Source organism: Notechis scutatus, chromosome 1 (genome assembly GCF_049901735.1).
Source record: "Notechis scutatus isolate UNSWTSFEM ecotype Mainland chromosome 1, rNotScu1.2, whole genome shotgun sequence".
Taxonomy (NCBI): domain Eukaryota; kingdom Metazoa; phylum Chordata; class Lepidosauria; order Squamata; family Elapidae; genus Notechis; species Notechis scutatus.
In genome coordinates, this window is record NC_142009.1 from 335,644,747 (window position 1) to 335,656,845 (window position 12,099).

At 49.9% G+C, this 12,099-nt stretch overlaps 1 protein-coding gene and 1 pseudogene across 2 annotated transcripts in view; one reads left to right on the forward strand and one right to left on the reverse strand.

Annotated features, from left to right (window-relative positions):
* Window positions 1–664, forward strand: part of HDGFL2 (HDGF like 2) — a 47,287-nt gene extending 46,623 nt beyond the window's left edge. Inside the window, 1 exon segment of the mRNA XM_087951766.1 lies at window positions 169–664. Coding sequence (XP_087807892.1) covers window positions 169–262 — 94 coding nt within the window. The 3' untranslated portion in view covers window positions 263–664.
* LOC148133555 (phospholipase A2 inhibitor beta pseudogene) overlaps window positions 1–12,099 on the reverse strand; it is a 237,474-nt pseudogene that overhangs the window by 41,804 nt on the left and 183,571 nt on the right. The gene's annotated exons all lie outside the window — the stretch shown is intronic.

A 12,099-nucleotide genomic window follows, 5' to 3' on the forward strand; every position in this document is an offset into this window, starting at 1 on the left:
AGGAAGGAGAAAGAAGGGAGGGAGGGAATATCTCGTAAACTGCCCTCCACTTCCCCGGCCTCCAAGAAGACCATTCCCACTTTGGGAAGGGGTCTTCCGATCACCGTTTCCCTGCCGTTCCTCCCGCCCTGATCTCTCTCTCTCCTCCCTTCCCTGGGATCTCCGCAGAGCGCAAGACCATCCCGAGACGGACCAGGCGGGGACGGAGCGAAGCGCAGTCCAGCCAGAGTCGGACTCGGCGGATGAAGACGACGAGAGTTGAAAGCGGCCGAAAGGGGCCCCTCCACCCCCATTCCCCACCCCCATGCGAGGAAATGGCCCCCGGATTGTTGCGATGCCCGGCGTTTCCGTGATGCTTCTCAAAAGCCACGCAGTAGATGGCGTTCTAGGTCATGTCCTTCCCGAGAACTCTTCCCCCGCCCCTCCCCTCTCCCCTCCCCTTTCGCTCCCTCGAGAATGATGAACTTCGGGGGCAGGGGGCAGCCCCTCCCCCACACCCCCGGCACGTTTGTATTGGCCCCCACGTTCCCTTTGCGTCCCTGCGCATCCCTGTCCCGCCCTTCTCTCCCGCCTCTCGCCTTTGATCCTGTGATTTCCACAGACACGAAATGAATATATAAAGGGTTGTTTTTTAATGAAAAAAAAAAGAACAGAAAAGACCGCCGATCTTTGGTCCATCCTTCTTTTTATTTCTTTGCTTTTATTTTATTTTTCCCCCTCTTTCTCCGCCTCGCTGGGTTGAGGGATGAGAAGAAGAGCAGGGATCGCAACAAGGCTTAAAACTTTGTGGAGTTTCACCATGCAGAGCCCTGCCTGGTGGTTAGAAGGCGGTACTGCAGGCTGACGCTGCCCACTGCCAGCAGTTCGATCCTGAAGGACTCAAGGTGGACTCAGCCTTCCGTCCTTCAGAGTTCGGTCAAATGAGGACCCAGATTGTCGGGGACCATGGGCTGGCTCTGTAAACCGCTTAGAGGGGGCTGTGAAGCAGTATAGACTTAAAGTGGGATCACTGGGGAGGGAAGGGAAGGGAAGGGAAGGGAAGGAGGAAGCAAGCAAGCCCTGGGTGGCCCAGTTGTCATAATGCAGCATTGCAGGCTGACTCTGCCCACTGCCAGGAGTTCGATCCTGACCGGCTCAAGGTTGACCCAGCCTTCCATCCTTCCAGGTGGGTAAAATGAGGACCCAGATTGTTGGGGGGGGGCAACAGGCTGACTCTTTAAACCGCTTACAGAGGGTCGTAAAGCACTGTGAAGCGGTATATAAGTCTAAGTGCTTTTGCTACCTTCCTGCCTTTCCCATTTCCTTCCTCCCTCCTTCCTTCTTTCCTCCCTCTCCCTCCCTCCCTCCGTCCCTCTGTCCCTCCCTCCCTTCCTTCCTTCTAAAGATTGACTCAGCCTTCCGTCCTTCTGAGGGGGGGTAAAATGAGGACCCAGATTGTTGGGGGCCATAGGCTGACTCTGTAAACCCTTAGAGCTGTAAAATGGTATATATGTCTTAAGTGCTATTGCTAAGTGCGAAGAGAGGGAGGAAAGGGAAGGAAGGAAGGAAGGAAGGAAAGAAAGAGAGAGAGAGAAAGAAAGAAAGAAAGAGAAAGAAAGAAAGAAAGAAAGAAAGAAGAAAGAAAGAAAGAAAGAAAGAAAGAAAGAAAGAAAGAAAGAAAGAAAAAGAAAGAAAGAAAGAAAGAAAGAAAAAAAAGAAAGAAGGAAGGTGCTGGGGTGGCGCAGTGGTTGGCATGCAGTATTGCAGGCTAATTGCCCACTGCCAGGAGTTCAATCCTGACCGGGTCAAGGTTGATTCAGCCCTTTGTCCTTCCAATAATGGGAAAAGGAGGACCCAGATTGTTGGGGACCAGAGGCTGACTCTGTAAACTGCTTAGAATGGACCGTAAAGCACTGTGAAGGGGTATATAAGTCTAAGTGCTGGTGTTATGGCTATATCCTGACACCCTGGGACTGGGGCCAGCTGAAGGGCTCCCAATAGAAGAGAATATTTGTAGCTCAGGGTTGAACTCCGGGGTGCCTGGTGCGCCCCGAGCTCGATTATTTTATAGCAGATGTTTCATGACCCAACTAGGTAACGTCATCAGTGGCGGAAGGGAGTGTTTTTGTGGAGGAGGAGGACTCTGGGTGTTCCTTGGTGCTCTGCTCTCCGAGCATGGTGGTTTCCCGGCAGATGTTTCATTGCCATACGAAGGGACATCATCAGTGCGGGAAGGGAGGGGGTTTGTGAAGTGGAAGAGGAGGAGGAGGAGGAGGAAAACGACTGTGGGGTCCTTGGTGCTCTTTGAGCTGGGTGGTTCTCTTGCAGACGTTTCACGATCCAACAAGGTAACATCATCAGTGCTACAAGGGAGTGGAGTTTGCGGAGAGGAGGAGAATGGGAGGACTGGGAACCTTTTTTCCAGTGCTGTTGTAACTTTGAACGGTCACTAAAGGAAACGTTGTAACTCAAGGACTGCCTGTGCTAAGATACCTTCACACCTGCTCCCTTTTGACACACAAGGGGAGTTAGAAGTCGAAAGCCCCCATATTAAAAATCCAATATACCCTCCCACCCAGAGAAGGACCAAAAGCCTGGAAAAGTTATAGGCAGTCCTCAACTTGCAACCATTTTCATTTAGTGACTGTTCAACATGAACAATAGAACGGGGGGAAGAAACCCAGACTTATGACTGTTTTTTTCACAACCCGATGGTCACATGATCGTAATTCAGAGGCATGGCAACTGGCTCCATTTATGACGGTCGCAGTGTCCCCGGGGTCACGTGATCCCCTTTCACAACCTTCAGACCAGCAAAGTCAACGGGGAAACCCGTTTTACTTAACGACCCCGTCACTCACTTCACAACTGCAGCGATTTGCTTAACTGCTGTGGCAAGAAAGGTCGTCAAATGGGCAAAATTCACTTAACAACTGTTTCGCTTAGCAACAGAATTGTTGGGACTCAATTGTGGTCGTAAGCCGAGGACCACCTGTATTTGAAAAAAAAAAAAACATTCAGTGGGGTGCTGGATGGGAATCCCGTTGTCTGCCCTGTTTCCATCTTTAACCCATCTTTAGATGTGCCAGACTACAACTCCCAGCCTCCACGGCCAATGGTGGGGCTTCTGGAAGTTGTAATTTCCACCAGGTCACCCAAGAAGTCAAAATCCACCTTATTGTCCCCAGCTGTCAACCCACAGGGCAGAATAACAAGAGTTAGAAGGGACCTTGGAGGTCTTCTAGTCCAACCCCATGCTCAAGCAGGAAACCCCAGACCATTTCAGGCAACTGGCTGTCCAGGGCTGAGAAATTTCCTTCTGATTTCAGACAAGAGCAATGAAGGTGATCAGGGCACTGGAGACTAAAACATACGATGAACGGTTGCAGGAACTGGGCCTGCCTAGTCTAGGGAAGAGAAGGACCAGGGGAGACATGATAGCAGCCTTCCAATACTTGAGGGGCTGCCATAGAGAGGAGGAAGGGGGTCAAGGTATTCTCCAAAGCACCCGAAGGCCAGACAAGGAATAATGGATGGAAACTGAACAAGGGGAGATTCAACCTGGAGATAAGGAGAAACCTGACAGAACAATCAACCCAGGGAACAGAAGTTGCCTTTGGAAGTTGTGGGAGCATCATCACTTGAGACTTTCAAGAAGAGACTGGAGAGCCACCTGTCAGAAATGGCGTAGGGCAGTGGTGGCTAACCTTTTTGGGCTCCCATGCCGAAAATGGCACGCATGCTCGCTCATGTGCCAGCACCTATAATGCAATGCGCGCGGGAGCCCCCGCAGGCCCCCTGCCCATGTGCGTACGATCCCACCACATGTTTTGTGTGTCTCCGTGCATGTGTGGGCATCTCTGCCCCTCCCGCGCATGCGCATCAAGATACCCAACAGTCAGCTGCCGGGTGAGTGGCGCGTGCGCATCCGCAGTGAGGCTCTTCCGGGTGATCTCTTGCGTACCGGCAGAAGTGGCTCTGCCTGCCACTTCCGGCACACGTCCCATAGGTTCGCCATCACGGGTGTAGGGTCTCCTGCTTGGACTAGATGACCTACAAGGTCCCTTCCAACTCTGTTCATATGACGATTGGTTGCAGAAATCGGGTTTGGCTAGTCTACTGAAGAGAAGGACAAAGAGTGAGATGACAGCAGTTTTCCGTTATCTCAGGGGCTGCCCCAAGCTATTCTCCAAAGCACCTGAGGTCAGGACAAGAAGCAATGGAAGGAAACTAATCAAGGAGAGAAGCAACCTAGAACTAAGAAGAAATTTCTTGACTGGGAGAACAATTAACCAGCGGAACTACCTGCCTCCAGAAGTTGTACAATGCTCCAACACTGGTAGTTTTAAAGAAGAGATTGGACAACCCTTTGTCTGAAGTGGTGTAGGGTTTGCTGCCTAGGCAGGGGGCTGGACTAGAAGACCTCCAAGGTCCCTTCCAACTCTGTTATTCTATGCTAAAAAGAATCAAGATCACATGAAGTGTTAATACCACTTTATAAGGCCTTGGTAAGGCCAGACTTGGAATTCCGCATCCAGTTTTAGTTGCCACGGTGTAAAAAAAAGATACTGAGACTCTGGAAAGAGTGCAGAGAAGAGCAACCAAGAGGATTAGGGGGCTGGAGGTTGAAACAGGAAGAACGGTTTCTAGAATTGGGTATGTCTAGTTTGATGAAAAGAAGGATTGGGGGGAGACATGATAGCAGTCTTCCAATATCTGAGGGGCTGCCACAAAGAAGAGGCAGTCAAGCTATTCTCCAAAGTACCTGAAGGCAGGGGTGGGATTCTACCGGCTCGATAGAACCGGTAGCTCTGAAGAGCAACTGACGCGGCACCGGTTCGCTGCAACCATCTTCTGGCCTTTTGTTTGGCCCACCTGCCCATCAGGACTCTAGCCTGTCCTTTATTCCCTGCTTTTTCCTCCTCCGCTGCTTCGCGCGGCACAGCTGAGTGACGCCCATGAAGCAGGAGAAGGACTAGAGACAAGGGTCCCCAACCCCTGGGGCTGCAGCCAGTGGTGGGCTGCAACCAATTCAACAACCGGGTCGGTGAGCGCGCGCAGCCCAGCGCTAAAAAAAAACACAGATTTTAACCTCCACAGCTTACCTTCTATGGGAAGCCCCCGTAAGTAGAACACTTTGAGGCGCGGAAATCCGCTGTGCCATGCGAATCCGCTGAGCTAAGATGGAAATATAATAGGATAGGGCGGGAGCGGGTGGGCGGGGCCAGCTGATGGTCGGAAATACCGAGTTGCTAAACCTGTATGAACCGGCATCAGCCACCCGTTGCCTGTGGCCCGTTACCAGGCAGTGGCCCGTTCAGAACCAGGCAGCGGATGTGGCAGGCGAGCATATGCGCAGCTCCATTTGTGTGAGCAGCAGACAACTGCGCGCGCACACCAAGCTCCATGCGTGCCTGTCACTTGTGTGGGAGCATCCCCTCCTTCCTCCACCGGTCCACAAAACTGGAAAAGTGGGAGACCACCCGACTAGAAGACCTCCAAGGTCCCTTCAACTCTATTATCCTGTATTCTGAATGGCATCCGTTGGAGCAGAAAACCTATGGACCTTGTAGTTCCCGACCTACGGAGCACGGGAGTGACAAGTGGGGAGCGATAGCCGGAAGGAAACACAACAAGCAACGTTCAAATGAGCTTCCGACTCAACATCTCGTTCTTTAGTGATTCATGCTGCACACCTAGATTTATGGAGACCGACCGCCTGGGTCCTTCTCCGGGGTGAGTCCACCATCATTGGCAGCCTCCGCTAAGCACCCCTGTTTCCGAAGCATTTCCCCTCCTCCTCCGCGCATTCTTTCCATCTTCCTACTTGTCTTCCTTCTCCTTGCTAGAATCATTGTCCTTGGCACTCTTCGGGAGGTAGGACTGCACGAGTTTGAAGAGGCTCCACTCTGAATGTCCAGAGGTCGCGGGTGTTGCTGTTGAGGCCTCCTCCTCCGCCACCCTGCTGGGAGTAATGTCCTCACACTCCTTGGGTTCGTAAGCCTGGAGTAGCTTCAAAATGTCATCCCTGCTGGGCGAGACTTCTTCCTCTTCTTCCTGGCCAGGAATGTCTTCCTCTTCCTTCTCGAGAGAAGTTGAGGGGTGCTTCTTCTCCAGCAGGCCTTGGATGGTGGAGATTTTGGCCACGTAGGGCTCCAGCATTTTCATTATGCCCCAATCCTTTGACCCTTCCTTTTCCTTTTCATCGCCCCTGCTAGGAGTTACGTTCTCCTTACAATCTTGAGGGTCGTATGCTTCTTGGACTTTGAGGATGTCCTTTGTGTCTCTTAAACTAGAAGGTGAGGCCTCCTCAGCCTCCTCCTCCTTCTTCATGAAAAGGGCGTCAATGTCGAACTCTCCAGGGTCGTACGCTTTCTGGATTTTCAAGATGTTGCTCTCCATATCCCTCATGTCAAACGGGGTGATCCCTTCTTCGGCTTCGTCCTTGGTCTCCTCCTCCTTGTTCCGGACGGGAGGAAGATTGTCCTTCAACCAAAGCAGGGCCTTGTTTTGGAGATGGGAGGGAAGATCTTTCAGGTTGGCCAACAAGCTCTCGGTGTTACTCAAGTTGCTGGTTAGGCTACGGGACATTTCTAGGGTTTCGGCTTCTCCCTGTTGGAACCAAAAGGACATTCCTTCAGTCGTATAGTCCTCCCTACCAGGTAGCAGCCCCGGCCAGCAATTAAACCAACTAAAACCCAATTTCCATCAGGATAACCTCCTCCTCGCTGCATTGGCAGGTACCGAAAGAATCAAGGAACATGGATAGGAGAGAATATTTGTAGCTCAGGGTTGAACTGTGGGGTCCTTGGTGCTCTCTGAGCTTGGTGGGTTTTCTTGCAAACATCTCATGACCCCACTAGGGAACATCATCAGGGCAAGAAGGGAGTGGAGTTTGTGGAGAGGAGGAGGAGGAGGACGATGACTGTGGAGTCCTGGGTAGCCTCTGAATTTGGTGGTTTTCTTGCAAACATCTCATGGTCCAACTAGGGAACAGCATCGGGGCTAATGGGGAGTGGGGTTAGTGGAGAGGAGGAGGACTGTGTGGTCCTGGGTAGCCTCTGAGCTTAATTTTCTTGCAAGCACCTAGGACCCCACTGGGGAACACCGTCATTACTGGAAGGGAATGGGATTTGTGGGGAGGGGGAGGAGGAAGAGGAGGAGGAAGACTGTGGAGTTTTTGACGGTCTCTGAACTTGGTTGTTTTCTTGCAGATGTTTCATGACCCAACTAGGGAACATCCTCAGTGCTTTCAGGGAGTGGGGTTTGTGGAGAGGAGGGGGAGGTTAGGGGGTCTTTGGTGCTCTCTGAGTGTGGTTATTTTCTTGCAGAGGTCTCATGACCCAACTACGTAACATCATCAGTGCTTGATTGGACAATTGTTTACTTCTTGAGTATTAATTCGTGTTAACCTTGGTATTAATGATCAAAGAACTACCAACTTAGACAAGCAACCTACTCAGGGGACCACCAAAAACACTCCCACCCACACCGACAAGGCAATCCATTGTCATGTAAAATGAGAGCAAACCTCACTCCTTTCTAGCACTGGTAGTGTTGCCTAGTTGGGTCACGTCTGCCACAAAACCAGCAAGCTGAGAGAGCACCAAGGACTCCACGAATCAAGGGATCTTCACACTAACAAAATTAGAAATGAACTGGGTGCCAAACTAGGCACCCAGTGGTCAAGATTTTGGTAGCCAAAGCAAGTGGGCCTTGGAATGCTTTGCAGGAAATTTTAGAAGATCCTTAAAGTTGAACTTTGGAGAAGCTCGATTCGCAGAAACGTAGCGAGGAGTGGAGAGACACAACTAGTGGCTTTCTGCACTTTCCCATTAAGGCTAAAGTCTTCACTCTCTGTGTTTCCCTGAAAATAAGACCAGGTCTTATATTAAGTTTTGCTCCAAAAGACACATTAGAGCTTATTTTCTGGTTAGGCCTTTTTGGGGGGGGGAAATATGGTACTAAATGCGGCCGTCTGGCTGATGATCTTAACTGGGGCTTATTTGGGGGCTAGGGCTTATATTACGAGCACCCTGAACAAAAACAGGCTAGGGCTTATTTTTCAGTTAGGGCTTATTTTTGGAGATTTAGGATTTTTTTTTGCAATTTGCGATTTGTGGTGGTTTAACCTCATAAAAATACGAAACTTCATCAGATATAAAATCAGAGTAAAAACATCAAGCTTGAAATATACTTTTCTGGCGTTCAAAGGTTGAGGGGCAAAGCATTCCAGATTTTCAATTTCCAGCTGTATATTTTGTTTGCTCTGTGTGTGTGTGTGCACGTGTTTAAATATTACTCTTTTTTTTCTGAAGCAAGAGTAGTCCTCGACTTACAACCAATTCATTTAGTGGCTGTTCAAAGTTACAACCGCACTAGAAGAAGGGACTTGCAACAAACCCTCACACTTACAACCCGACTGTGACAGCCCCATGGTAGCACAATCAAAATGCAGGCACTTGGCAAATGGCATATGTACCTGCAGTCACGTGATCTCCATTTGCAACTGGTCCAAAAAGAGAAGCCAGTGGGGAAAGCCACATTTAGTTAATGACTGCAAGATTAACTTAACAACGGCAGGGATTTGCTTAACAGCCGTGGCAAACAAGGTTGTAAAATGGAGTTTGCAGCTCACTTAATAAGCGCCTCAGGTAGTAATGGAAATCCCAGTTCCGATGATGGTCGTATGTCGAGGACTGCCTATATCTCCTTTTGAGATTTGGCCCTCTCACCATGTGTTAGCATCCCAGAATCCCGATTGGGAATTTTAGGGATTTGGAGGCCTCTAAATTCAAGAAGGATATTTTATTTCCCAGCAGAGAGAGGTATGGACTAAAGCCTTGAAACGGGTCAGTCATTAGAGGAACAAAAATCAGTTTAGCTGGGAAAATCGAAGCAAGTCAGGAAGAAATTCAAGACTGCTCCATGTTGATTCTCTTTGGTTTAAGAAGGGGATGGAAAGAGATTGTCCGGCTCCCGAGAATCTGTTATTATAGCTTACGATAACAGAGTTTCAGTAGCTCAGTGCTTTTCCAACCAGTTCCCAGAATTTCCTAGCCAGCCTTGGGATACCCATAGGAACACAGTGGGGCACCCACAATTTCTGAAGGCAAAAAAGCCGTTCCTCTGAGCAGAACAGATTATTAACAGAGTTGGAAGGGGGGCCTTTTGGCCATCTAGTCCAACCCCCCCTGCCCAAGCAAGAGACCCTACACCATTTCTGACAAATGGCCGTCCAGTCTCTTCTTGAAAGCCTCCAGTGATGAAGCTCCCAACAACTTCTGAAGGCAACTTCTGTTCCATGGGTTGACTGCTCTGTCAGAAAATTTCTTATTTCCAGGTTGAATCTCTCCGATTTCCACCCCTTATTCTTTGTCTGGCCTTCGGGTGCTTTGGAGAATAGCTTAACTCCCTCCTCTCTGTGACAACCGGTCAAATATTGGAACGCTATCATGTCACCTCCGATCCTTTTCTTCACTAGACTAGCCATACCCACTTCCTGTAACTGTTCTTCATGTGGTCCTTATGTTGTCTCTGGCTTACCTTGGAGAGCTAACTCTCGAGATTCTACATTGCTGCAATCATAAAACTGACCCTAAAGCAGGGGTGTCCAACCTTGGCAACTTTAAGACTTGTGGACTTCAACTCCCAGAATTCCTCAGCCAGCAAAGCTGGCTGAGGAATTCTGGGAGTTGAAGTCCACAAGTCTTAAAGTTGCCAAGGTTGGACACCCCTGCCCTAAAGCAAGGTTAGGTGCTCCGAAGCACCAGAAGGCAGGACAAGAAGCAACGGATGGAAACCCATCAAGGAGAAAAGCAACCTGGAATTAAGGAGAAACCTTCTAACAGTGAGGACAATTAACTAGAGGAACAACGGGCCACCAGAAGTTGTGGGGCTCCATCACTGGAGGATTTTAAGAAGAGACTGAATGGCCACCTGTCTGAAATGGCACAGGGTCTCCTGCTTGAACAGGGGGCTGGAATAGAAGACCTCCAGGGTCCCTTCCAGCTCTATTCTGATTCTTGAAAGAGGACAGGCAGCAAGTGACAAAATACTGTACTACAAACACCATGTGTCTGCACATTCCTGATCAAGGAAATGGGTAGCCTTCTCCCCATATCACCAACAGAGGATTATAAAAAAGAATCAAAGCCTAACAAAATTAGAAGTGAATTGACACGCTGAAGGAAGCATCCGATTGCCAAGACTTTCCCTTTTGGGTTTCCCTTTCAATAAATCCAGTTAAAGAAGAATCCGGCTTTTTAGCTGTTAAGCGGCTGCTAAGGAAAGTGTGAAATGCCTAAAACGTACAATGAACGGGTGCAGGAACTGGGCCTGGCTAGTCTAGTGAAGAGAAGGACCAGGGGAGACAGGATAGCAGGGTTCCAATATTTGAGGGGCTGCCACAGGGAGGAGGGAAGGGGTCATCCTGTTCTCCAAAGTGCCAGAAGGCCAGATGAGGAATAATGAGTGGAAACTGATCCAGGTGAGATTCAACCTTGAAATAAGAAGAAATTGTCTGACCGTGAGAACAATCCTCCAACGGAACAGAAGTTACCTTCGGAAGTTGTGGGAGCTTCATCACTGGAAGCTTTCTAGAAGAGATTAAATTGCCACCTGCCAGAAATGGTGTAGGGTCTGCTTGGGCATGGGGTTAGACTAGATGACCTACAAGGTCCCTTCCAACTCTATATCTGAAATGAATCCGCCTTCGCTAACTTGCAGCTTCATAAATACTCCAGACTACAATTATGATATAGAGATTCCACACTGATCGGGTTCCAGATTAGGGAAATAAAAGTCCAGGACTGGCTGGGGGAATTCTGGGAGTTGAAGTCCACAGAGCAGTGGTCGTATTCTACCAGATCGGCCCAGTTCGAATGAACCAGTAGTAAAAAAAAATGATACCAGTTCGGCTGAACTGGTATCTCTTTACCCCACCTCACCCAACGATCAGCTGTTTCACCCTGATCAGCTGTGCAGCGCGATTTAGATTAGCTAGAAAAGAGGAAATCATTGGATCTCTAAATCGTGTTGTACAGATGATTCCCCACCCTCACTGTTGTAGAAAACCCACCCGCTGCACTGAGGGTTACTGAAAGGGGTACTTTGGTATGAGTTGCTGTTCTGCATTTTGTGTTCCAAGATTGGAAGTCCAGAACAGGGACTCATGCAGAGGCAGCCTTGTCCAGGTTGTGTGGTAGGGTGTCTTCAACATATTGATCGCCGAGACACCGATAGCGTTATGACTTGGGGAGGGGAGCAGAGGGCAAGGGAAACTTACTTCAGAAGGGATATCTTCACTTCTCGCCAGCCTAAACAGCAGATTACCGTCTTCATCGCAACCAGGATTGGTTAGAGTTATGTGCGCCACATCTCTGGGGATCTTCTCCTTGGGCACAGGGGTCAACGCTGCCATCTTTGGGGGCTTGGTGACTTCTGGTGGAGGGGTTGGTGGCTTCTTGGGTTCCACCTCTGATGGAGGGCTTGGAAATTCTGGGCTTGGTACGACCTCTGGCTCCACCTCTGCTGGAGGACTTGGTACGACCTCTTGCTCAACCTCTGCTGAAGGACTTGGTGGTACCTCTGGCTGGACCTCTGCTGAAGGACTTGGTGGTACCTCTGGCCGAACCTCTACTGAAGGACTTGGTGGTACCTCTGGCTGGACCTCTACTGAAGGACTTGGTGGTACCTCTGGCCGAACCTCTGCTGAAGGACTTGGTGGTACCTCTGGCTGGACCTTTACTGAAGGACTTGGTGGTACCTCTGGCCGAACCTCTACTGAAGGACTTGGTGGTACCTCTGGCTGGACCTCTACTGAAGGACTTGGTGGTACCTCTGGCTGGACCTCTGCTGAAGGACTTGGTGGTACCTCTGGCCAAACCTCTGCTGAAGGACTTGGTGGTACCTCTGGCTGGACCTCTACTGAAGGACTTGGTGGTACCTCTGGCCGAACCTCTGCTGAAGGACTTGGTGGTACCTCTGGGTGGACCTCTGCTGAAGGACTTGGTGGTACCTCTGGCCGAACCTCTGCTGAAGGACTTGGTGGTACCTCTGGGTGGACCTCTGCTGAAGGACTTGGTGGTACCTCTGGCTGAACCTCTACTGAAGGACTTG